Raw genomic sequence first — 27,100 nt, 5'->3', positions numbered from 1 at the left:
CTTGGGAACCAAAGTGTCCATATAAATCTGGCACAATTGTATCTATAAACGTGCATTACACTACTGTATTGGTATCACTAATGATATGTATTAGTATTATATACTAATTAATAAAGGTATAAATTTATTGCTACTTTAGGCTATAGGAATGAGCTCAAATTGCCCCACTAATGCTGTGTGAAAGAGGGAGCAAAAAGTGCAAAATTCGCCCTGGCCATGGCGATTGCAGTTTAACACACAAGCCATGCCGTTGTCACTGGTGTTCCTCTGTTTTTGGTGCTAGGTTACCTTAGCACTATTGATGCCTCCAGTAATTCCCGATAAATGCCAACCAGTGTTTGCTCACCCCAACTTATTAACGCGACAGCGTTAAGGGCCCCGTGTCACAGAAAAGCCGGTGTCGGTGGCCATGAGCGAAAAATTCCTCCTCTCCCTCCTCCTCCTCACAATGTACACCTCTGCCCCAACAGATAGCGTGCGACGGCAGCGCCTCCCGCTCGTCTCGTTCGGGCGCAATGGGGCCGTGCGGGCACGCAGGAATCACGCAGTGAGCAGCGAACAACGCAGCACACATCCAAACCGCGTTCACCACGAAGCTTGCGGCTTGCTGCCCGTTCGTTCGGCATGGAAGCTATGCTGGCGTTCGTGGCATCGAGCTTGTCGAGAACAATGTGCCGACGAACTACGACTGCAACTTGAGTCCCGCGCATTTCAGCAAGGCGCCTGGCAGCGCTTCTACATGGTTTTCCGCTCCACGTGTCCGTTTCACCGTACGTAGCAGAGCGATTTGTCTAACGGGCAAAGCGCTGCGCCGAATGTGCGATGGCGTTCCGTGGACTCCCTGGCAGTGCTGCAACACGCTGTCGCGTTCCACTCTTAAAGGCGAAGCTTAAGCGTCCTCCAATTTTTATGAACTACATTTTCACCTCAAATGAAAATGCTGTGTTAGTAGTTTTGTGACCTAGAAGTTGTTTAAGAGATGCTGAGGGACAAACTGAAATTGGTCTGTGTAAATAAACTGCTGCATTCTAGTGACAGAGAGGCTACATTAACTGAAAACAGCTTTTATGAGCTAGAATGGCCGAAAAAACTAAACACGGGTATTGCCTCGACTGGCTGTTTTCACATTCAAACTGTGGTGATAACAAGAAAGTGTTCAAATGTGGATCTCAGAGTCTAGGCTATGTCACCCACCATTCAACTCCCAGAGTGATCACGGAGTCCTTTCTCGTGTTGAAGTCACGAGTTTGATTCAGGTGGTGGAAAAAAATGGTACATTTTTAAATCCAATTTTTTCAGCAATAAATGCATGTTTCACTGTTAAGTAAACATCAGCGTAGTCACAAAGGTGCAAACAATCAATTTTTACCGAGAACAAAAATTGAATGCACTTGTCTTTATTGTCCTGCTGAGTGGAGAGTATGGTTTATGGGATTTAACATGTCCCAAAGCGACTCAGGCTATGAGGGACGCCGTAGTGGAGGGCTGCGGTAATTTTAACCACATGGGGTTCTTTACCATGCACTGACATCGTACAGTATTATGCGGGCCTCTAGTATTTCACCTCCATCGAAATGCAACCACCGCAGCCGGGGGGATCGAACTCTCATCTTTCAAGACAGCAGCCGAGCACCATAACCACTGAGCCACTGTGGCGGTTTGAAGTGGATAAGGGGTTTCCAATTCAATTATAATGTGCGAAGCGCATTGGCAGTTTTCTTTTCACTGAAAGAAACTGCGTAGCTTGGCATCTCCCCTAAGATACTCACTTGGCTATGTTGAGGAACGTGTTGAGCTTCATCTGAAATTCTTCTGGGGGCAGCAGCAGCTCAAAACTGCCAGCACACTCACAGTAATTCATCATGTTGGACTTTTTTATCTGTGGAAAGAAGAGTGAAATGCTCTAGATGGCACCACTAGGCTCGTCTTGTGCCCCACTGAGTCGGCGTTTGTGTCAAGGTTTGATGGTCATTTCAGATAAGATCAAACACAGGGTGTCCGACTGCCATATTTAGTTTAATTTAAATTCGTTGACTTTTTGTCACTACCCCATCGCTAGCATGAAGGGATCCACAAGTACTTTCTCTTGGGGAAAAAAAAAAAAAACAGACCTGTGATGAGTGAAGCATTGTAGTCTCAAGATGACGTGCCTCACTCGCATACTTTACCTTTCTTATCTTTGAAAATATGCAACTTATTTTAGCACGCCTCTATAAATATTTAGAGAATGAAACTGCAGGTGAATGGGTGTGCTCAAGTACTTATAGTTGCTTTTAGAGGTCACCACACCTTCCTAAAAATTGTCGAACAATATGCAACAAGTTTCCTTCCAAACTTGGAAGGCTCCCAGTATTTCTGTAGTAAAACTAGACTGACAGAATTATCATACAAGGTATGAAGTTCAATTATTTCGGTTCAATGGGCAGCTAAACATTGCCTTCCTGCAAGCAGTGCAAAGGCTCCCTCTTGCAAGGCTTGCTATGCAGTGTTGCTGTGAGGAAACAGAGTGCTTGAAACTTGCATGAAACAGGCACAACTTTGAACTAGTCTGAGATGACCAACAGCTAAAAATTCAGTGCTAAATAACCTTGAAACAAGTGCAATTAGTGACTACCTCGAACACTAAAGTGCCCGTCAAAGCTTGCTTGCCATTTATAAAAGTTGCCATTAATAAACCATACTATGACAACTAAAGCAGTATGGGAACTGCCCAACTATATTTGATCTGATATTCCCATAAATGGACACCCCGACATATTTGGCACGGGGCACAAGCAGCATTTTGTCTTCACGTGATTTTCAGCCAGTGATGCAGTTTTTTTTTTTTATTACTGCACAGCGTGAGAAAGCTAACCAAAGGCATTTGAAAAGTATCTCGAGTGCATACTTACCATGTTGCATTTGGTGCAGCGCAAGTCCTGAAGAACTTGTGCCATGCACAGGTGCTGCAGGTTTTCGTGCAGCAAGGCCTCAATGTCGACCGAGTCGTAAGGGCTCTCGCAGACAGAGCAGTACCAACGGGGACTGGAGAAAGGCGGAGAGTTTGCCGTTAATCGTGCACTACTTTCCACAAGTGCAACACCTAATTCTCCTGTGTTCAGGGTAGGCACAGTAATTATGCTGATTACTCAAGACACTCAAGGTGTTGCTGTTTGTGCTTGGTTTTGCACTGTCATTGCACACCACAGAAAATACAATGCACACCTTGCAGCTTGCATGCTACTGCCATTAACTTACTCAATCTATTCTCTAATTTCACAATTTGCTGCTTTCAAGTGTGCATTTTTTTTTTCGTTTTGCTACCTGATCTGTGTCTTGTGTGATATCGTGCTACTAACTGTGCAATGGTAATGAAATGAACTTCTCATGCTCGAGGTCAGCTCCATATATAAGAAAAGCATGTGCATACTGCAGGCTTCAGGTACATTCACAGATGACTGGAATATCTCAAGCTATCTCCACTTCTGAACTAGTAAGGGCAGTATTTGTCAGCAGCTGTTGTCTTTTTCTATTTAATAAAAATAAAAATGTGACACTAAGTTTTTCTTATCCCTTCATGGCCCCTTTTCTCATCAGCTGACATGCTATGCTGGACAACGCCCAAATAAATGCCCTTTCTAGGCCAACTGCCAGCCTGGATTTACTAAGCACAACTTTCAGATGTGGGAGAGTCTCCTATGAGAACATGAACACCAGTACCAAAACTGATCTTGAAATATTGGACTCCTGCTCTCTTGTGCCAACATTACTCGTCACAGCTGCAGCTCACTTACAAGTGAAGCACATGAAGCATGCTGCGCAGCAGCATGTCTTCACGTAGCTTGCAGGTTTGGCATGGTAATGAAATAACAAGCAAGGATGCTAAGGAACTGTCTTCTTATTTGCAAGGCTAGCTGTCTACAGCAGACTAGAAGTAAAATTAAGGCTCATATTTAGCTCATCACAATGCTCATCCAGCCAGTAATGCAGGAAGACAAAAACGTGTTATCATCATGATGAAACATCCACAGCCACAAAAGATAGTGTCAAGCTTCACAGGCAGCACTTACATGTTATTACTGTCACGTCCTTGGAATGGATCCTTGCAGAGATCAAGGTCCCGGCAGTTGTTGCATGTCTTGCAGATGACCTACAAGTGTGCACCATATAAGCATGAGCATCACCAGCTGATTTAACGTAAGGCTGACCCCTTCTGCAGCCATAAATAACCTCAACCTATTGAGGAGCATCCCGCTTTAATAAGCTGCCGTGAAAAATTTCTGGCTGTAACAGCATGCATCTAGACCATAAAGGGGCTCGAGATATCTCAATCACTAAGCTGATATATCACCTTAGGTCTTGAAGTGATATCCTAGCTCAGGGCATATGACAGGATTAATTAGAAATTGAAAGGCCTGCGTCCTGAAATGGATGTAGCTGGACTGATGATGAATCAGTCTTCACCTTCTGGAAAGATCCTAGATCAGGATGGCTTCTGCTGGATATTAAATGCCACCACTAACTCACACCTATGTACGATAAGTGAGGAAACCACATTTATGATTGAACTGTTAAATCGGTACGGACACAAAATCTCCCGACTGCTAGAGGATGAGATTGTTCCTCAGTATACAGGAATGCCTTCCAGTAAGTTTTCTGTTGCAAGCATTGAGTTAATGTAATTTACCTTATATAATTTTCAGCAGCTCTGCCTTCTCTAGCTACATCTGAACAGAAAAATAATCACGATGTCTCCATGTCCGTCTGTCTACAAGTGGTGACACAGTGTGTCAGGTGGCGCTGGCCAGCATGTGGTGCAAGCATGAGTAAACTTCTCGCACCAAGAGATTTCCAAGTTTGGGTGATGGCGCACAGCATGGCAGTTTAAACATCAGTGACATCATGCAGGAGCTGCACAAATGGATTACGTCCACTAAGATACAAACGGCCCTCCTAGTCCTGACCAGTTATCTCCTCACACCAGATGCAGCCACTTCAACCTCTCTTCACCTGACTTCCAGAGGCTACATTTTCTTTTTCTTGGAATCCACCTGAATTGACCACCAGCTCAACAAGATGGGATACCTCGGTCAGCACGAAGGAGAGGCAGGGATCTTTCCAGATCCCTTCCTCACTGAACTCTCCAACACCAATGAGCCTCAGGAGGTCTCGCCGCAACTTGGTCACCTCTTCCGCAATGTTCACATCCAAGGAGAGGACCTGCAAACAATGAGGAAGGAAAAATGTTACGGGTAAAAGGCTAGCGCAACAGAATGGAGTCTCATGAATTTACACTTCCAGCAGTGTCTTATTTTCATTTTAGCTGTCACAAGATTAATCAGAAGTTGATGTAAATGATCAAACAAGACAAAATTACTACTATTAATCAAGCAACTATGCTAACAAACTACATTACCAAAGGCTTCTTTTAAAGGGTGCAATTGCACTCTGGCACACATAAAATGTGACCAGCTTCAAGCACAACCTTTTTCAATCAGCTATTTGAATGTTACGTGCTTGAAGTGATTACTATGCATGTATAGCTAAACAGCCTCTATTCTGTTATCCAATATTTCTTAAATATGTATTTGTTTGGCAGCTTGTGGTTGCAGATGTATTTTTCTCTTTTCAAGTGCTGCATAAGAAACACAGTCTGAATTAGGCAGCTTTGAAAATTGGCTTTTGAGGAAAGGAAATGGGGCAGTAATTGTCTCACATATCTCCATGGACACCCTGCACAATAAGGAAGGGATAGAGGAGGGAGTGAAGGAAGAAAGAGGTGCTGTGGTGGAGGGCTCCGGAATAATTTCCACCACCTGGGGATCTTGTGCACTGACATCCCACAGCACATGGGCACCTTTTGCATTTCGTGCGGCCGCCTTTCAGGAGCAAAAATGCCATTCAAGTGAGACAAATCTGATATCACTAGAAAATGCATGGACCAACTAAAGTTCTGAATCAAATTTAATTTTCACTAAATTTAAGTTTAGGTTGTTGCAAACTTACTGTAGAGCCCTTCACTATGACGTCTCTCATAGCCCGAGTCGCTTTAGGAAGTTAAACTCCCGCAAACCAAACCAGTTCCACACAGTAGCATAGCTTCCCAGTGGCCATAAACGTACTAAACTAGAAGTAGCTTTGAATTTGAAAAAACCATTGTTCTAGAGATTATAATATTGAAATTTTATTTTTCTGTGCGTTCTCACCATTTGTGATGTGCCAATTTACAGACCATCGCTAGGCTGTTTCCATAACTGTAAAATACCTTGCCAGCCTGCAAAGAACAACTCATCGAAGGCTTTCTCAGCAAATATGAAGAGTATTCAGCAGCCACACAAAATCTCCAACTCTGCTTTCATTAAACCTCATGCACTTTGTGTGCACTTATGGCGTAGTGACCGTCTCAGTTAACGTGTACCCATCATCGCACACGAGGCTGAAAGAGTATCTTGAAAGCAGTCATGAACTACACCATGCTTTGCAAGGAAGCTTCACCGGTGTTTGTAATGTTAGATTGTGGCAATACACCGATACTGCTACAGCACAGCACAAGATGAGCACACTTGCAGCTGCACACTGACACGCACCACTCAGAAAGAGAGAGCATCTTTATGATCTGCAGACTGCATACTCCCCTCTCACTGCTGGGGACACCAGCATACCACTGCCACCTTTCTGCCCTACCACAATCCCATTTGCAGGCACTTGTGTCCAAGCAATGCCAGTATAAGCCACGCAGATGTACCCATCACCATAGCTATCGCTTATCATTGTGACGTGGCTCAGCTTCTGCACAGCTTTCGTTTTCTCCTCTGTGCCACCATTGCCACAATGCTAGCCAATTGGCATCACTGCGTGGCTGTGATTTGGCCCCATGTCATAGCATTGTCACATTATTATTGTCATAAGTCGCACGCTTCCCATGTCCAGTACATCCCATGTGATGTCATGAACATCACTCCCTACTGTGTCTAGCATCGTGGCAAAGTTACCAAATGTTGACCACTGGCAATGATGACACCTGTGAAGGGCTCTTCACAGAAGTCTTGGTGTGGGAAGACACTGTAGAAAGTGTCACCTTTAGCGCCAGTTTAGAGGCATAGACCCGTTGAGTCCAGTGCAAGCGATGCCAGTGAGGACACTGAAGACAGTTCAAGGTCTACCTCTGGAGAAACTGGGTGCACACTAGATGTGCTTTGCCGGTTTTCCCTAAGCCAGGGCTTAATGAAGCAGTTAGTACCCAGCTTAAATGCCTCGGAGGCTGCACTAGCAGTTGCGAGGCCACCTCAGCAGCAACAGAAATAATGGATTTTTTTTTTTATGTGGTCCTACGTGAGCAAAAGCTTGCGCATGCACCTTCCTTCGTGGAATAACCTATGTATTAACATTTTACCTCGTAAGTGGTTATATTTAACCCATTTCTGGTTAGGGCGTACTGCCGTCTTGCATATGTTTTTCCATGGTCTTGCAAGGTACGCCTTAACGAGGTTTTACTGTAGTAAGTGGGCCAAGCTGCACCAACCTTGCAAACAGCTTTGACAAACTCCAAAGCGGGGCTAGTTGGTTTCAGGTGTCTGCCTGGTATCACTGGGAAGACCTCTTCACCATCAAGGAGGTTGGATGACAGCTTGTGGTGAATCTTTTGCGTGATGCTGAAAAAAGATGAAAATTTAGACATGACCACATCACTCAAGACCTGAAGACAGCTTCTCGGTTATACAGGATCTGGTTTAGGTATAATGTCTGATGGCAGCAGTTCACACCACAAGGCCTGCATAGAGTTATGGACTTGCCATTCTGAAACTGGAATAATTCCCAAAAATTCCATTTTCCTGGAGGCTCGAAAATGGAATCAAGTGAAAATAAACCACATCACTAGTCTATGAGCAGTCACCAAAGTTTTCCATGAGGCAATAATTGACCAGACAACTCTCTTTTGCTACCTTACCACCTCTGACATGTTTCGTTTGCCTTCCATTTTTTTAGCAAGCCCACCACTTTTTCCCAATGATTGCACTTGTACACCCTGCAAGGCATTTAGCGCCAAAAGAGGTTTACTTTACAAGCTTCACTTGAAATTGGCTAAAATTAATAAAAGTACAAACAACAGCAGTGGAGCCTTCTCTTTCAGAAGTTGTGCAGTGGAGTTATGCTTGACGCCACTGAGTGTCGTATATGTGTAGGAAAGCGAAATACATAACAGCGTGTGTGCTACCATTCATGTATAGAATTGAAACAGTCTTAGTCATTTCGTTCAGCACCACTTGTAAGTCAGTCTGACAGTATTACTTGCCTGCTTGTTTCTATACTCTTTAGATGTGCTCTCTATGTGCTGCCAAAGCCAGCCTCCATTATGTTTTGAAAGTGACTGTTACTCACTGCTCTGCATGTGACAACATGGGCAATTGCACCTAGTGATGATTCAGACTAACGTATTAGTATAGCTATCCATTTATCATCCCCCTTCAGCTCAAGGACATCTGATGGCCACTTCCAAAAATGTTTCATTCTAAACTATACACACACTATGTAAGTTATGAGAAATCAGCACATTTCTTTATACTATTGAAAAGGCCTCATTGAATCTTTTTAATGCCACAAGTTTCCTGGTTTCTGCGGCAGAATTTTAAGAGTTAAAGCCTCCCGAGCCTGGTCTACTCTTGACTAGTGTGTATGCTCCCCTGTCTGCTCTAAGCTACACACTACAGCAATAAAAAAAACTATGAGAAGGCTTAAGTCACCTTAAGAATGGAATGCAATAGCATTAGATTTCATATCTGTCACAGCTTCTTTTGCAACTTCTGTGTGTGTTTGCATCAGTTTCTTAGCAATTTTCGGTCCATCAACTGCCAACGGTGGGCAGGTTGTGATGATGTCACAAGGTCACACGACCTCTCTTGACCAATCAAGGCAGGTTGTGAAGAAGTCATAAGGTCATATGACCTACCTCAACCAATCAGCAAATTTCATCTCGGACATGACGGGTTTTTGGTGTGACAACTCTAATTCTATTGTATTAAAAAGCACACTGCGATGTATGTAGCACATGGCATTGCCATCAAGGTTTTGCGTGGCAGAGGTGAAGGAGCATGGCACAGAGCATGAACGTCCACAACACGTACAGATGAACTAACAGAAACAAAGTGCCACAAGCTCTCTAGAATGCTCCTGTGCTCAAATGAGAGAAAAAAGATTAATGCCTCATAGTCAGAACTGAATTAGTCATTTCTCATATCATTGCTGTCATAAACATCATCCTTCATTCATTCCTTTTCCCCACTAGATGGGGTGGTGGGGGGGGGTCCTGTTACTGTCATTAGTGAAAAAGGGTTCTTGATATGTCCGTGGTTGTCTTGTGGTGCTCGCATAAAAAGGAAAAACCTCCATTGAATTAAGTGTACTACAAAAAGTGTCCCCAAAAACTGACATAATACTATGATTCGTCAGTTCATGAGAAATAACTTGAGATTACTCACTTCTTTTGGAAAACCTAGCAATGTTATTTATGCACCAATGATTTCTTTGACTAGCAGCCAAGGCAGACAAAGAAAATTTGCCACACCCACATAGCTCGCACAACTGTGCACAATATATAAACACTGCTGTCGGCACACAAATGCTGTTGGCAGTTCTCAAGCACCAAAGTGCACCCAGCTGTCGCAGCCACCAATGCCAGGAGCTGCAGCACCACAGTTTTGCACTAAGATGCATAATGTCTTCATGTCAGAGGGTGCACAAGATGTACGCTTAATTAATGAACTCACCTGAAGAGCTTCTGAGCCAATTCGCCGCTAACTAATCTCTTCATGTAGACTAGCGTCTCCACCCCAATACTGTGCTCCTTTGCCTGAAGGAAAAAGCAAGCAAAATGACCATCATGTACCCATAAAATAATTATGCCGTTTCAAAAGCTTCCCAATATCTCAAATACACAAGGCAGCAGAGGACAGTTTCTCTTGAAACCACAGTGTACACTGATAAGGTAACTTTAATATAAGCAGGAAGTCAAGCTGCCCAATCTCTGAATAAGCAAATAGCTGTTTTACAATAATTAAGTGACCGAGTATCAAGCTAGCTATGCAAAAAAAGAAAGACTCTATGCCATTGTTGCTTTCAATATGTGCCACTCATTATCATTTGGATTACCCAGTCACCACGGAGACGCTTCTTCACAATTTAACGATTAGTGTCTTAAGTATCTTATGCCATTCATAAGCGCTGCCTGCCGCAGCCAGCTCCTATGTGTAATTCCCATTATACTGCTTTATTTTGTCAGTTCACAAGCAAATACCATGCAAAACATCATCTCACGAAATTTGCAGAACTATCCTCACAACTTTTTCCACTAGGCCAGAGTAATACTGCTACACAGCAAGAAGTAGCTCACTGAACAACACAGCTGCAAGCTTGCAAAGTGGGATGTTTCCAGCTGACAAAGAAAGCAAATGAAAAGCAGGCAAAATGAAGAAGTTCCATGTAGATAGCATTATACAGCAGGTAGCTGTCAATGTGTTCATCACCTATACTCCCACTACAGTATGCTATTCTCAGCGACGTTCCGTTTGGGAAATTTTCCATCTTTTGAGGAATCTGAGCAGTAAAGTTTAGCGAAAAGCAAATCGTTACAGTGCTTTAGGGAATTTTAAAACTGATATTGTATCACTTTCTGCAAAATTTTCAAGCTGCTGCAGAGAAACAGGACCATGAAGAGAGATTCCTGGGTGTAATTGAAGGAATTTTCAATTCCAGCCTGGAGCATCACTGGTTATTCTGTTGGGATACTGCCCTGCTGGAATGCTGCAAGCAACAGACATGATGCAAGGTTGTGATGGTCACAGGTTAATCATGTCTAACTATTGTGTCACCACTGGGTCCCCCCAAAAACTAAGCATAAGCTTAGGTTGTCAAATGCTACTCCTAAGCAATCAAACAAGCACTTGGGTCAACCCTATTTAGCACGATCATCAGAGATCCAGCTGCTGCCTCGTACTTGTGACGTGTTACTGCAGCGTTTCCTCTTAAAAAAAAAAAATAGGAGGGGATACTTAAGCTCCGCTTTAAGGGTATAACGCGATAGTGTAATGGGTTAACTCCCATATATGCAGAAAGTCATTACTTTACATTCCTAAATTCGTGGGAGTCCTCATACCCCTCCTGGCGCAGTGGTGCCACGGTTAAGCGATGCATCATTGCCCTGCGATGGCAGGTGCTCCCAGCGGTGGGCCTTGTGTGGCCTAGGTTGCTCTTCCCAAGAGGCCTATCATTAATATAACTGCCACCTGCCATGAAGGGCAGTTTGCTCACTGTCCGCTGGGCAGGTTGTGATGGCACTGCAAGGTCGCATGACCTAGGTGGCCCACCTGCCTCCTAGGTTGCTCTCTGGGGACTACCTGCCAGAGCCATGGCCACGATTTTTTCTCATAATGCCGACATCGACAACACCAGGTTTTCTGGTGAACGGGGCCTTTAACGCTCTCATGTTAAACGAAAAAAGTAACGGAATCATGCAAATATGAATCTATGAAAACTGCTAGTGCCTCAGAACAGCAAGCTGCACCCAGGCTTCATTTTCACGATGAAAAGCGCATTTACAATGCTGAGGCACATTTGTGCAGTTTGGTGCGATCCATTCTTCCCACTGCTGAGTTCTCTAATCTTTTCTTCAGGTTAACAGAGAGGAAAACAGCAAACATTTCAGGAGCTCTTGCACCCTCTGCTTTGATTAAACGTACCACTTGGCTTGCAGTTCTTCTTTGCACCTGTGAAGCTCCTGGCACATCCATTTCCTCCTTCAGTTTCAGAAAGATGGAATTGATATAGCTCCCTATCACCATCTGCATGGAATAAAATACAGCTAAATGAATACACATATTTAATGTCTTTCATGTGAGTCTAAAACAAAGAAATATGGTAGAACCCTGCTATTACATTCCTGGGTGCTGCGTTTTCCCAGCCGCTACGTGGCCATAATTATATACTGTTACGAAGACGAAGAAGAGGGCAGTGGCGTGGGATGGAGCGTTCGGGCTAGGCCCGCAACCATTAAATCATATTATCATCTGTCATCATGTCGTCCTGTTCCTTGGCTTGCCACCTCGTATCAATATTACGGCCACAAACAAAACAGGCAGCAGAAGTTAGGTACGCCATATGCAGCAAATAGAAAGTTTTATTTTGAATATCCAACAGATGTGCAACTGACGTCAAAGGTAGATTTATTTTTCTGCGAAGCAGGCAAAGACAGCAAAGGATAACAATCAACTTTTACAAGCAGGATATGGACAGGCAACAGAAGTTTTTATTTATTTATTTTCAATACTGCAGGCCCCTTTACGGGGCCCTAGCAGGTGGGCATACACAACAGTTACAATGAGGCAAGAACTACATCACACAACACAAGGAAATTTCAAAATGCGGCAAGGACACATGCAAAGATAAATCTGGTAGAACAGTGGTTCATTTGCCTACTTGAGGACAAACTATGTACAATCGGCTCCAGACAAGGTTACCATATGAAGTGATCAAACACGGCTAACAGTGAACAACATGCACGTAGAAGCGAAAAAAAAAAAAAAAAAAACCTTGGCGCTCAAGACAAGATACGTATATGTTGGAAACAATAATAATACTGAAGGATAGCGTTTGTTATGACCTTTGCTAGAACATCGGTACAACAATGTGTACTCTGCACCAAGTGGTAGTGCTTGAAACTTACGTTGAAGTTGTCCTGTACAGCTCCAGTTTCGGGCAAAAAATGTGCCAGGTTCCACAGCATTCGCACCTCCGCCTGAAGTGCAAGAAGAGAGGAAGGAAAAAAAGAGTGCGTCTGGGTCTTCATGCTCTTGCAGAACCCAAGAGTGCTCAAAAACAAAGGCTGATCACCTCGTCATCAGCAGATTCCTCTTCTTCCTCTTCGTCTCCATTTTCCTCCAGCTTTCCTTGGATGCCGCCATGATTCGCCTGCGTGGAAGAATTAGGAAAACCAGGTATTAAATAACTTCGTGTCCCCACATTTATTGCAGTACACACTCGCATAATGAAAAAATAGCCTGCATAAGTGACACAATCATTACATGCTTGACACTCTTTGAAGTGATTTTTCGCATATTTTCAGAAACAAACTCAATCCCCTAACAAAGGTTTTTTTCTTTTTGAAAATGTCACCAAAATGGTCATGATTACCTGTGCTGCCATCTGCCGGCAAACTAAAAAATCCTTTGGGTGAGCCCTACTCACCTTAAACTGGACACAGAGTGCCAGAAAACACACAAGCTGGACTCATCATGAGCCAGAAATGGCAGTTGGCTTATGACGAGCCTGGCTTACCCAAATCCGCTAGGGGGTTAACAAAAATGAAACAGAACTTAGGACAAAGCCCAAAGAAGTGCCTATGAAAGGTGGAAGGGACGGGTGCAAGTTAGGCACTGTTGGGTATGGCGGCAACATAAGGCATGACAATGGAGATGTACTCCAGAAACTAGAGATGTGGTGGATTCCATGCAGCTGACGCTCAGGCAAAGTTTTTAAGGCAGTAAGGCAAAGTTTCCAAGGCAGTAGGTAAGTACACCATTAGACCCAAACAGGACATGACATTGTATAAGCCACGGAAGCACGGCAGGAGCTTCACGAAATGTAGGGCAAACAGATCTTACCGAGTTCTGGGCGACACAGCCAACAAACACCGTTCTTCGAGAAGATTATGCAAATGTCTACAAAAACCACAGGGCATCACCAATAGGTACTGTATTTACTCACATAATTTCCGCACTTTTTTGATTCAACTTAGGGCTTCAAAAAGGAGGTGCACAAATTACACAACGATTTTGCAAACACGTCCTAAAAAACTCTACAAAGATCATAGCGAGCAATATATACTCCATATTGGCAGCTACACATTGACCCCCAACTTGCACCTCTTGCTGGCCAAAAAGAAACTTGACTCCAAGTGTAAGATGCATATCCCCTCCTGCTTTGTCCTACATTACGTAGTTCCCTGCAGGATGGCACGATGGTGCGTGCGCAGCTCAAAGCCATAAATGCGCAATGACACCATTTCAAAGTCAGCAGTCAAAGGCAAATGGAAATAAAAGACAATAAAACGCTCCCTTGCGTGCAGCCTGGCTGACTAGCAGCAAACCAAACAGCAAACAGTTCAGTAGTTTCGGATTCCGGCACGTGCCAGAGGTTACCGGAAGTTTGCTCTTTCAACTGCTCATCTAGGAAAGCGACCGCCAGAGTGAGCAAGCCGGGTAAACGGCGTGCAATTCGTCCCTTTGCCGCTTGTCCCTTTGCGGCCGCGCATGGCGACGCGGACGCGCATGACGGCACGGCCGCACATTCAATAACGTCTAGCTATAGAGTGAAACAGGCTGCTATGAACAACAATGCCAGTCTCAAAATAAATTTAGCAAAGGAAATGGGTGGGGGGTGACGCACATGTGACTTTGGGTGCTTGAACAGCCCAAAAAGCGCTCCATAGAAATTAGGGATCCTATGAAAACCAGTTCGAAAGCCCCTGCTCTATTCTAATGCATGGCCGCTACAAAGACGTACCGGGTCAAGCCAGAGGAGGAGTTGCCAGGCGGCACGTACACCAAGGTCAAGGCTGTGGAAGAGTTCACGTCCACGGACACCGTTGATGACATACTCAGCGTGGGCCAGACCATCTTGCAGCCGGCGGCGCTTGGTGCACAGCACCAGTCGGCTGGTGCTTCCATGTACCACCACCATGCCAAGGCGCTCCAACTCCATCACCAGCTGGCAGGCCAAATCACAGAGGGACAAGGGACAAACAAGAGGAAGGTGGTGAGTAAATAAAGAGGCGCTAAAGACAATCTCATTCATCGTCACTGTGCCTTAAAAAATGAGAGCCCAGGAACTCTTGATCACACTGATGCACATTAAGACGTCATTCCCCTTTTTAATGCATGAATGTTTTCAGTTCTCTGCATTTGTTACATTTAGTTTTCTGTTCTATTGAAACAACTGCAGACCCAAGTTGGCCTAAAATAAACAGCACCAATGCCTTTACAAGTGTGCGATGTACAAGTGGCCATGAAATAGTAGCCGTAGATGAAGAGCACTCAGAGTTATTTTATGCAGTGCTAGTGACAGTACCAATAGTTGTAGTATTAGTAGCTTGGGGTTAGTGGCACAGTAGGATTTTATGCCGTGTGTCCTTATTAGCATTCACTTTATGCAAGGCTACATAGAAGGATAGCTGCAGCTGTTAGTGCTGCCAGTAATTGCAAACATTAATTGGGAGATCCCCCCCGCCCAGCCATTCAAACGAAAAATTTGACACAGGAAAACCATCTGAACCCAATTTCCTCGATGTAAAATGTCCAAGAAATACATGGTTCAAATAGGACACCCCCTCAAGTGCTCCCACCAAAAGTGAACCATAAATCTTCCCCTGGTGGAAGAACTTTGGTTCAATAAATGCACTCTCAATGGCTGTTAAACTCAAGTATACTGATGAGTAAGTGAGGACACGTGCAACTTAAAGTGAGTTGCACTTCCCTGCTCAGTACTGCTTGTTGCAACAAGAGGCAACAAGAGATGGGCCATCCCAGCAAAACAACAAGCATAAATTTTGTGGTGTAGGGAAGGATTCTGCCTAATAATGCCTGCAGCCCAGTAACAGTGTGCAGCAATCTCAATGTAAGCTCAATATTCTAACCTGTGAGAACATCTTTTTCATGAGGTTGCTAAGAATCCTCTTCAGAACTGGCTCATACAGCAAAGCTTGCGAGCTCTTCAGCCACCTGCAAAGTTGGAGATGATGAAAAGAAAGGCCAAGGCTACAAAACACATCGGTTCACATATCGGTAACTATTTACCACATTGGAAAAAAGCACTGATCATTTGATATCCGTTCCTCTCTCTAGCTTACAAATTTTTAACACTGCAATTTCCAGAAATTTTAATGACCAATTAGAAGCATATTAATTGGAGTATATCAAATATGAAACATCAAAGGAGTTGGGAAAAGAAGTAGCCTTTAGAAATGAACAAATCAAACTGGCCAACAGTTGCTGGAAGCACGAAGGGTGTGGCAAAATACAGTGTTTCATTTGGAAGAAAATACTTTTGGTTTTAAGTTTCCTCATACAGAGGCATCCTATTATTCATTACAATTAATGTAATGGATATAAAGTGACAGAACACTGCCTGCAGTTTTGAAATTGAATGTTTCATGCTTGATACACAGCAACGAATACTTGCTATTGAAGGTTGCAAGCACATAGTATTATATCCAGTTAATTTATATGAAGAGGTACAGACATCAAGCTTTTGCTGGCGAGTATTTTTTTCCTGCATGATACCACATTCAACCCGCTGTGACGTGATGATCAAGTGTGCTTGGAATTCTCTGACAAGAGGAGACGTTAACCTGCTTGCAACCGTGTCACAGACCAGAAAGCCACTTTTCAGGTTCTCAAGTCACCGGCAGTTAACATGCTAACGCGAAGACATCACGTTACTTTTTCCTGCTCTGATTGCGCGTCAGTGAAAGTAAATTTCCGTGCAGGCTGAAATGCTGAAGCTGCCTATCAGCCAGTACTGAACATATTGAATTACTACATTCCACTCAATGCCAGCAGCTAAAACGTACTTTAAGGCATCCTTTTACGCTGAGGCAATAAATCATACTCGCTGATTCAATAATGCATATTACAAGGCTGGTTGGTTCACCATTGTTTTAAAGCATAGAAATATAGTGCTACGAAAGATGAACACAGAACATGCACAACAAGGTGGGTACCGAATCCAGCTTGCGAAGTCTCTTCATGTGCATTAATTTCTGCATTCGCCTTTCACAGTGTCCTATAGTACTTTAAAATCATAGTCTTTTGTTAGTATTTGAAATTTTGCGCATGTACCGCTTTATAAAGCGGTCTCAAACCAGAATTTTACATAACTTTGGCCACTTGAGCTACTGGCCTAAGGATTATGGAAAATATTAAAAAAATACCGAAAGACATGAGCCAGCTGGTAGTCTGCAAATACATTGCGGTAGATGGCCACATCCCGCATCCAGCCGGCCACCATGGAGCGCAGAACACGAAAAGCACTGGCCGACAGGGCCACATCATCGTAGCTGGTCAGGGAAGGATTCACGCCTTGCTGCTGCGCACCCACCATGCTGTCCAGAGAGACACAGGCCGATCCTCCAGCATCGAAAGCGACGCTTGCGCTCACACCTTCCAGCTCAGTAAGGTTCTGAGACTGCAAGGAACAGAGGACGTTGTCTGGCACCCTTGTCTCAAACACTGCGCCATGCATTTCTTTGAACTTTTTGTCAAAACAATAGAGTTCAACAAGTTTTCCCCATTTAAAGTTTTCTGAATGGAAAGGGGTCGCCCTCCCCCCAATCATACTAGATTACACACACACAATGCAATGTGGTGAAGTGGCTGTACAGAGCTGCCATCCCAAACAAATAAGCATCTTTCAACCAAGCATTCACTACATAAAAATAAAAAGAATTAGCACCTCCAAAGTGACCTAAGATTTTGCAGAAGAAAATATACACGTACCTGGAGTATGGTGGTCACAGCCAAGCCGTTCAGATCCATTTCAACACAAACTGAGGTGTAAGCCCCGGGATTGTTGACCTCAGCAACAGAGGTCATTTCCGCTTCCACTAGGAGGCTGCAATGAACATTGGCCATTTGCAGGCAGTCCAGGCAACAGAGGGTTTTCTGTGGCTTTCGCAATAATCTTCTCAGCACAGCAGTCACAGGAAACAAGAATGTGCAGCTACAAACTACACCTTAAGGCTGAAAAATGCACAGATGACGTGGGGCTAATCCAATGCATGATGTTCACACGCACTTTTTCTTTCTCCCATGTGCTTACACTATAAAAGACTGGCATTGAGCTGCAAGATGTAAATACTCCATCTAATTTTAGGATGTAAACATAATTCCACTAAATCATCAAAAAGAAATTATCTACGGTTATTTCCAAACTGAAAAATGTTACCAGGAAGTTTGGTATCATTCAAGATGTTTAAATCTTAAGAAAAATTCTTACAGAAACAACGACGTTTAACAAGCAATACAGCAAAAAGAAATAACGAGCAGTTTATAAAGTTAGCAGCTAGTTAAATTCAGAGCAGCAAAAGAGTTAATGAGACAAGAATAACCAGAGCTGATTCTAGAAAATTTAAGTCTCTCTTTGCACACAGTTATGTGAGAAATCATTATGCTCAAACAACAAGAACACAGTGAAAAGGTTACCGTCAATTGCCATGTATAAATGTGCATTTTTTTACAGAAATGACCATCCGAAAATAGTGGGTCGATTTGACCTATTTATTGGGTCTAAGGTAGCTCAGTAAAGCCATGGGTAGTGTGCACCCCATGCCAGAGCCTGTTCCTGCTTTTAATGCCCATCTGCCTTTCATTGATGGCCTCGCAATTGCGCCTTTCCACATCTGTTGCTTTGAGCTGCATGTACAACCCAATGCCACCCGCCGAAAATAGTGTAGACATGCAGCTTCCTGCTTTGGCTTCCCTGGGCAGCAAGCCGGCGTCGACTTACAATTGGAGTCAAACGAAGGCTGCAAGTTGGGAGGTCAACTTATGCACAACAATATACAGCAAAACGTTAAAGCATCATGAAACTATGCAGCATGAGACATACATAATTGGCCTTCAGTATTTCAGAGCATGAACAGAATAAGAAATTGCATGCATCACAATAACCTGGTAATCTCCAAAGTATCTGCTCAGTTTGGACAAACTAATATCATTCTCAAAACAGGGGGGCATTTGTGCCAAGTGAGATGTATGCATACAACGGCACAGTGAGTGCTCATGTAAGAAGCTCTGTCCGCAACACGATTAGGTATGCTGGTTTTGTTGTCTAGTTGCTACAAGTAAGCCAATAAAGCTTAAGCAGATAATTTTTGACCTACCAGTTATCATCGGCTTCCTTGCCGCCCAAGTCTGGCCTGTCTGTCTCTGAACACCAGAGCACAAAGTTCTGCCTCTGCAAGTGACGTGCGTAGAAGAGGTCACAGCCAAACAGGATAGCATCCTTCGGAAGGTTTCCCAAAGGCAAGTGGAAGTAGCGACACTGCTCCAGCATTGTCTGCAAAAGGATCACGCCAATCTGAGTTCACTGGAGGCATTCAAGCAAGGCTGCAACAGGTGCTACAGTGCACTTTGTTGTGTGAACAAGAGACTGAAGGAAAGAACCCAACAGTCATCCACGGCAACTCGAAAAGCACAAGCATACTGCAGTATTCTCAAGTGAAACCTAAAGCTTCTCTTTGGTTTGCCATTACCCTGTTTTCTAATGCAAAATTACGTTCTAATGGTTGCATGCTAGATTTTCGTGCAACGCTTTGGCGTCTGTAATGCAAAGGTCACCTGCAATCGTGGTAAAACTCGCCTAGATAACAATTAACACCACCGATGTCTTCAATAGCATTTTCAATAAACTTGCACCAGAGTTGCACCAAAACCAATGTGGTGCGCAGGGGCCCACAGTATAGTGAAGCCCTATGCACACCGGTGCAATTATTGAAGACAAAATAGTGCACAAGTGTGCACCTGCGTCATTTAGCAAAGTTGCTATAAACGTGTACACCGTATGCATTCTCACGCAAAGTGCACATTGCATACATGGCTGCATAGGAAATAGGGTGTGTCATCCATGGTCCCCAGGCAAGCTTTGAAGAACAGATTTCTTCAGCTTGTGTGTTTGCTTGTGTGTTTGCATGTGTGTTTGCAATTTTTTTTTTCTGCTTTCGTTAGAAGTACTGGAAGAGGGAACTGAAAAAAAACACAGCTTGGCAAAACAGTCATTCAAATTTTTTCTTAAGTTGTATTCTGCTGGTACTAGTTCACTGGCTAATCGGACAAAGGTTGGTCTTACCTTGGAAAAAAAAAGCAGATATTCATCATTGTTAAGGGGCTCCTCATTACTGCATAGCCCTAAGGCAAAAAATTCACTTCTTGGAAGTTTAAAACCAAGGTCGGTATACTATACCGATTCCTTCTAAACTGATGCCATTTTTTTTAATTTCCTGCCCTTCGCCATAGGCTAAAGTGATGCCACTGTCTTCAGCCAATAACCAAGAACGATTGTGGGGTGCAGGGTCACTTCAACTAATGAGGAAGAGTGGGAAATTCAAGATGGCATGGAATCGGTTTGGGAACCGTTGCAGTATTATACCACCCTAAGACTGTCAGTAATGGCAATGGCATTATGCAACACTGCCATGAATTCTAAACTCATTAACGGATACTTTATAAAAGTGCTCGTCACATATGCTGCCAGTATTCAATGGACTGAGTGCATAGAGGCAAAACAATGTCTGGAGAATTTGACTGGAGAACACAAGCGTGCTTGAGTAGTACTGCCACACAACTTGGTAGCTAATAAACAGACAAAAAAATACAGCACATAAAACACACAATAATTACAAAGAATGATAGAACGGTAGAGCTCTTGGAGCATAATTTTATGCAGTGTGACACTTTATACACTCGAGAAAAAAAATGATCTCACCAATGTTACAGGACCTTCCTTTTTGATTTCTAGTAATTAATTATCTTTCAGTACTGACATTGTGTCCACATCTGAATTATAAGACTGCTAATGGCAGTGAATATAGTGATGCAAGTGCACAATTTTTTATTATTATTTTCATTAATTTTCTGACATAAATAAACCCCAAAAAATGCTGATTGATTCTTAATAAGCTTACAATGTGGCTCAAGATCTCCAAAAGCTGAACACTCTCCACGCAAATCCCTGTGTGGATTGCCGTCAAGTTCTAATTTATTGCAAAAAAGCAAGAGTCGAATGCAGCAGTGCACATCAGGGAGCGCAAGAAGGCAAATCATGTAGTGCAGCAAGCAGTTCAGTTACACACCGTCAGGATGGTTTCCACGTTGAGGTAGTGCCTGATCATGGCCTTGGCACCGATACGTTGCCATTCAAGCACATGGTAGAGGTCCTCCTTGTCATCAACGTGCATGGGCACCACAGGAAACTCAAACAGACCCGGCATTGTGGACTTGAGCTCTTCCAAGGCTGCAAAAAAAAAAAAAAGAAGAGGTATGAGAGAGCTTGATGATGATCCAATTTTAATGATGCACAGAAAGGTTGGCCAAAGAGCACCATGGCTAAAGTGTTTTCATCTTCAAAGGTTGGATCAAAGGCCCAGATTTCCCAAGCATTTCTCCCCTAGGGATGCCAAGTGTCAGGCAAAACTTGCACCTAGAGAGAAACCAGTGAGTACCTGGTGGCACTCCGGATAAAACCCCGCTAGTCCTGCAAGCAAAGCGGATGCTCCAGCAGATAGGCTACTGCTGTGGTGTTTCATCACCCTTGCCATACTATTTCTCACATTTTAATCTCCTCCTGCACCTTAAATAAGAATGCAACGTGCACTTGTCCTCTAGAAATTAAAACACGAAGGCAATCGAAGGAAAGTAAACACGAAGGCAAGGAACACGAAACTGTGCTCCATCATGAGCTAATCACGTGCACAACCTGTACACATTTCTTTTTGCGTAAATAGTTTGTGTATATTTCCTCTCTTCCTGTCCCCTCACCTCTTACATTTCATTTCTCCATTCTGCCTGCTATCCTTTATTTCCGCTGCCCCAGCTCAGGTGCTTCAGTATCAATGGCAGATGCCGGGGCTAGCAAAAATCTTTTCCTTCCTTTTTATTATTATTTTCATAAAACCACTTACTACTACTATAAAACTTACAAACACAGCTCTGTACAGCAACCATAGTTGGCCCCTTCTTTTCATCTCGATAAAGTGCCAATGCTCTCTGGATGGCTCGGTGCACAACGCGAACATCTGTCTCCACTCGGACCTCAAATGCGTAGCCATCTTCGGGAACCAGGTCAGCTGCCGTGCCACGCTCAATTCTGAAAAGGAAGCAATCCAGTGAGAGGTGCACCAAATGATCTAAAATGATGGCACTGTGATTCTATGTCCACATTTTCATCGCACTACCTAAAGGTACAGCTTGACCTCGCACGACATCGATTTCACATTAGCACCAGTGTTTTGCTCTACCTGCTACATTTTGTGCTGTTTTCAACAATATCTCTCAATCACTCCGCCTCACAAATCACCCTTGCTTGCAAGTTAGAAAAAAAATAACTAACACCAACTAATCAAAGGTAGCCCCTCAGGCAGAGGGGCAAAGCCCTGCATGCATGCACTCTTTGTCAAACGCACAACAGCTGCAGCTGGTGAGAGTACAAATACAATGAGTCAGCACCTACATGGATCAATATCTACACTGAGGTGCATTGCACTCAGGCTGCTAATGAAGGCTACAAAGCATCTTTTTGTAGCCATATGGCTGTGTAGGATTGCACACAGATTGCAAACAATTATTCATTGATAAGAAGTGAATAGAAAAAAAGTTCTACTTGCTTTGCTTGCCGTTCAGCCTTGTAGAGGGTGCCCATGTTTGGCATCTGGTTTGAGCGCACAGTGTCCACAGCAAACACAACACCTTTCTTGAGTGGTGGTAGAAACATGCCAAACATCATTTTCTGGCCACTGCAATGCAAGGGTGCAATACAAATGAAATGGGATCAGGAATGGGGAACCATAATAATACACAAGGACCTAATCATGAGTTTTTCAGAAGTATCTAATATAATGCACCAAAGGCATAGCGGAACATTGCAGTTTGTACGCTTTTGTATTCTATATTACTTTCATGCTTTACTTTCAGGATCAACCACGACAGAACATAGCAGTGGACAATGGAAACCTGTGTAGAGCACTAACACACTTCAAGTGTTGATGACCGCTCACCAAGTGTGATGCATCATTGTCGTTAGTGCCACCACACTATAAAAAGACTTTCCAGGCCAGTGAAACTAAAAGAAAGGCTTAACTCTGACCTGGTACTCACTGCCATGCTGAACCAGTCCATAGTTGTTTGTTATAAATTCATGCATTTACACAAGCACATAACTTGCCTGCGTAAATGCAAGCAAAGTAAGCTTTGTAATTGCACTGTTCTACAAGTGCAATTACAAAGCTTTTGACCACAATAAAATGTCCCTGCATAGGATATGAGAACAACTAAGAAGAGTTTGGTTTATGGGGTTTAACGTCCCAAAGTGAATCAGACTATGAGGGACGCCATGTAGTGGAGGGCTTCGGATAATTTCAACCCCCTGGGGTTCTTTAACATGCAATGACATCACACAGCACATGAGTATCTAGCATTTCGCCTTTATTGAAAATGCGACCGCCACGGCTGGGATTGAACCCATGTCTTTCAGGTCAGAAACAGAGCATCATAACCAATGAGCCAGCGCGGCGGCTATGAAGCAAAATCAGTCCACATTACGCTTGAGTGGAAAAATTTATATGCACTGAATAAAGACGGAAGGCTACACGAAAAGCATTTTAATTTTAAAGGGACACTGAGGAAACTCTGCTCAACTTTCGTTCCGAGTAAAAATCAATTCCATGGCTCTTTCTGGATTTGGTGATGTTTGTAAGGCAGCATAAGGTACATTGTTAAAAAAAAAAGCACATTTGAAAATTTTGTAGCTACTCGATTCAAACTTGTATACCGAAAAGGACTCCGTGATCTCCGTATTGAGGTGAATAGCTATATAGCCCAACCTCTGGGATCCAGACCTAAAACTGTGTCCGCACACCACAGTTTACTTGTGAAATCAGCCGATGATGGTGGCCTCTGTATGTTATTTTTTAGCCTTTTCTAGCTTAGAAAAGCCTTCTTTTCAGAGAAAGTAGCATCTCTGTTGTTGAATGCAGTAATCCATTACTACAGGCTAACTTCACTTTATCCTCAGTATCCCTTCAGGCCATGTTGCACCCCCCCCCCCTTTTCTCTGCTATTTTATTTGTTTGGGCTTATGTTTTCTGCATATCAAACCAGCAAGCCCAGCAGGATGCTCTGCTGGCTACACTTACTCAACATGGTGGTACAAGTACAAGTACTTTAGGGTACCAGGCTGCAGGTATTCATGCTGTGCCAGTGTGCCAAATTCCAGGTGTCTAAAGTTGAATGTGTCAGTCTCCTGAGAAGAAAATGAGATTTTGGCATGATATATATGCAAACACAGCTTTTGGTCCATTGCTGTGACCACAACATGCCTAGTTGCACTGCCATGTTTTGTTTACTAGCTATAACAGTGTGCGACGACTGTAGCGAAAACTCTATATGTACACCTGGGGTCCAAGTTTATAGAATATGACTTTGGCAAAGAAATTTATTTCCTTTGCATCCAGGGAGCATTGCTTGAGGCTTAGTGATGCAATTCGCACACTCAGAACTAGGTTGCCCATATCTCTTTCATACTGTATACAAATGCAGCAGTAAAATTAACTTTTCGTTCATACTGCATTCCATAAACTTCTGACGGCGGGTGCACCTTCCAACTTTCAATTAGGCCATGAGGAAAGTAACAAAAAGTGTGCCAGATTGATTTGGTATGCCGAGCACATCAGGCTGGAACTCTGTCTTCATCAAACTGCTGCCGCACTAACATGTCCACATGTATGACTGCTTTTTTCAGTTACAGTAGTCGACCGATTTTTCGGATTGCAATAATTCAGACTTGCGCAATATTGCAATCTTTGTTGAACCATCAAGTACCTCATAGGAATGTATTCATATTCCTGACCAATGTTTCGGGCTCTGTGGAGCACGAAAGCCAGTTCAATTTTTCGGACTAAGTAAGTCATGGGTGGGAGTCTGCCAGTCAAGCCGACTCGCTGCCATTGCGCAATGTGCCATTCTGAATTCAATGCGCAGATGGATTGGCTTGGATAGGCATGCACTGTTAGTACCACTCAAGGCAACGACACACATTACTCTCCTAATTGAGGCCGCATGCACCGTGGTCCAGCGCAGCAATGGCAGCACAAGAAAGAGTTTATGAAGATTAGCACGGAAACACACTTGTGTTGCCTTGTTATTACACTTGGTGTCCAAAGGATCACAACGCATCAGTTTAACTGAAGCGAATATCCATATTAAGCGATTCCAAATTTAAGTGTGCCCACTGTAGCATGTGACTGGCCAAATGTAGAAGTATACACTGTCCTAAGTGCTGCTGCCCTAATGCTTAAAGTTTGCTACAGCCAAATAAGGTAGAAACTGCCCCACAGTACCTTGCTGCTGTACTCCCTGTAATGCTGCTTGGAAACCAAGCACACGCATCCGAGCTGTGCCATGACCCGGAAGTCCAGTGGCACTTGCATCTCGTAGACGCCCTCAATGTGAGGCGCCGACAACTCCTGCATGATGTCCCTACAAGCACAGAGGAGACAAACATCACCCCGAAAAACCAAAAAACAAAAAATGTCTTTTTTTTTTTTCTTTGAGGAAGACCTTGAACATAAGGCTAAGATATGTACTGGGTGAAAACCAACTGCTTCAGCATGAGCGTGAACAAACTACTGGATGATATCACAAGAAAAACTGGTGCTCATGAAGGCACATGCACTTGAGATCACTGGTGGCGCAGAACACCCTTCTGCCTGCTGCACTGATGCGACATGCCCTGGTAGCAGTACAAAACCACTCAGCACACTTAAAATTCTTTCCACGAGTTCGAAAATTGCAGTTACACAGCCTTGCAGTAAAAACTAGGGCTGAAAAAAGATGTGTCCAGCCACAGTCACCATTCAAGATGCCTCGGTTGTCCTGACACAAGATGCCATCACTGCATGCGAATGGTACTAAGCACTATCAAGCTGTGCCAGGCATCAGGCCTTCCCCTCCAATATGCTTTTGTTCCATAGCGGTGAACAATGCAATGAAATACAAGGCCGAAAAATGCTTGCAAACTTACCCAGTTCGTTGCTGAAATACAGTTTCTTCTATTGTGTACTCATACAGGTTGTAAACAGGGTGGGACCTTGGTAAATGGCGCATCACTTTACGCCACGCTGTAAAGGTGCCAAACACAGTGCTTTACCAAGAGACACATTACTCTCCCAGGCATTAATAGAAAGGAGTGAGTAGAGTCAAACCTCGATATAACAAACATGGAACATGGATATTACGAATTATGGCTATATCGATCTGTTCCCAAAATGTTTTTAACAAACAAATGCAATTTTTACTTTATACACCAAACAAGGCTGACCATAGATTGGGTGTACTGAACTCCCCAGCACCAAATGGCACTACATAACTGACTTGTGGTGACCCCTTCTATCTCGCATAAGTGTCCTTAGCTCGTACTCGCCAGCAATGGCATGGAAAATACAGTGGTGTGGAGGGTTAAAGAAAACAGCTAGATGTGTTCATAGCTGAAACAAACAGCATGATAATGGATGCACAATAAATATGAAACAGCTGCTTCTTGTATCATGCACCTGCACATCACATGGTTTGCTGTGAGAACTATTCACTGCTCTCATTGACACAAAGCAAGGCACCTTCCGGGTAAGACCAGAGCAGTCGCATAAGAACATTTCGATGTGTTATGAAGCTACATGAGGTGGAGTGAAATGGTTCACAGTATCCCAGCTTTTCTCACCATCATTCACATGAATGGCCAAAGAAACAACTTTAATACATATGTTCAATAAGCCGGCACGGTGGCTCAGTGGTTATGGTGCTCGGCTGCTGATCCGAAAGACGCGGGTTCGATCCCGGCGCGGCAGTTGAATTTCGATGAAGGCGAAATTCTAGAGGCCCGTGTACTGTGCGATGTCAGCGCACGTTAAGGAACCCCAGGTGGTCGAAATTTCCGGAGCCCTTCACTACGGCATCACTCATAGCCTGAGTCGCTTTGGGACGTTAAACCCCCGTAAACCAAACCAAACCATAAGTTCAATATACAAGTTGATACTCAAATGCATGAACAGGAAGAGACCAACCAAGCAAAGCACTAGAGAAAGCATCAGCAAAGATGCACATTTTAAAGCAATGAAATCTTAATACCTACAGCATCAATGCCAAAGTGGTACGCTTTCGCAATTTCCTCAAGTCGTGTCGCTGACGTACCTACAACCTTTGTCCGTAAAGTTCCGAGACTGAGTCCATTAAAAAAAATGCGTTTAACATTGAAATCATATGTGTTCAGCACCCCTTCGAAATAGTCTCCCTTGCAGTCTATAAACAGC

The 27,100-nt window shown here is 43.6% G+C and overlaps 1 protein-coding gene across 2 annotated transcripts in view; it reads right to left on the bottom strand.

Annotated features, from left to right (window-relative positions):
* PolE1 (DNA polymerase epsilon catalytic subunit 1) overlaps positions 1–27,100 on the bottom strand; it is a 61,136-nt gene that overhangs the window by 2,521 nt on the left and 31,515 nt on the right. For both annotated transcript variants that reach the window (XM_077626930.1, XM_077626931.1), the window contains exons 31-50: positions 25,819–25,915; positions 25,136–25,274; positions 23,933–24,039; positions 22,406–22,534; positions 21,722–21,888; positions 20,876–21,036; positions 18,908–19,083; positions 17,523–17,637; positions 16,958–17,211; positions 15,662–15,746; positions 14,533–14,736; positions 12,862–12,939; positions 12,695–12,766; positions 11,712–11,813; positions 9,744–9,826; positions 7,502–7,631; positions 5,065–5,199; positions 4,050–4,129; positions 2,892–3,024; positions 1,770–1,879 (exon numbers count right to left, since the gene is read on the bottom strand). In XM_077626930.1, the coding sequence (XP_077483056.1) occupies positions 1,770–1,879; positions 2,892–3,024; positions 4,050–4,129; positions 5,065–5,199; positions 7,502–7,631; positions 9,744–9,826; positions 11,712–11,813; positions 12,695–12,766; positions 12,862–12,939; positions 14,533–14,736; positions 15,662–15,746; positions 16,958–17,211; positions 17,523–17,637; positions 18,908–19,083; positions 20,876–21,036; positions 21,722–21,888; positions 22,406–22,534; positions 23,933–24,039; positions 25,136–25,274; positions 25,819–25,915 (2,557 nt within the window). The remainder of the gene's footprint in view (positions 1–1,769; positions 1,880–2,891; positions 3,025–4,049; positions 4,130–5,064; positions 5,200–7,501; positions 7,632–9,743; positions 9,827–11,711; positions 11,814–12,694; positions 12,767–12,861; positions 12,940–14,532; positions 14,737–15,661; positions 15,747–16,957; positions 17,212–17,522; positions 17,638–18,907; positions 19,084–20,875; positions 21,037–21,721; positions 21,889–22,405; positions 22,535–23,932; positions 24,040–25,135; positions 25,275–25,818; positions 25,916–27,100) is intronic.

The sequence above is a fragment of the Amblyomma americanum genome, chromosome 6 (assembly GCF_052857255.1).
Source record: "Amblyomma americanum isolate KBUSLIRL-KWMA chromosome 6, ASM5285725v1, whole genome shotgun sequence".
Lineage (NCBI taxonomy): Eukaryota > Metazoa > Arthropoda > Arachnida > Ixodida > Ixodidae > Amblyomma > Amblyomma americanum.
The sequence above is the reverse complement of the archived record's forward strand: the minus strand, read 5'-3'. Positions and strand labels throughout refer to the sequence as shown.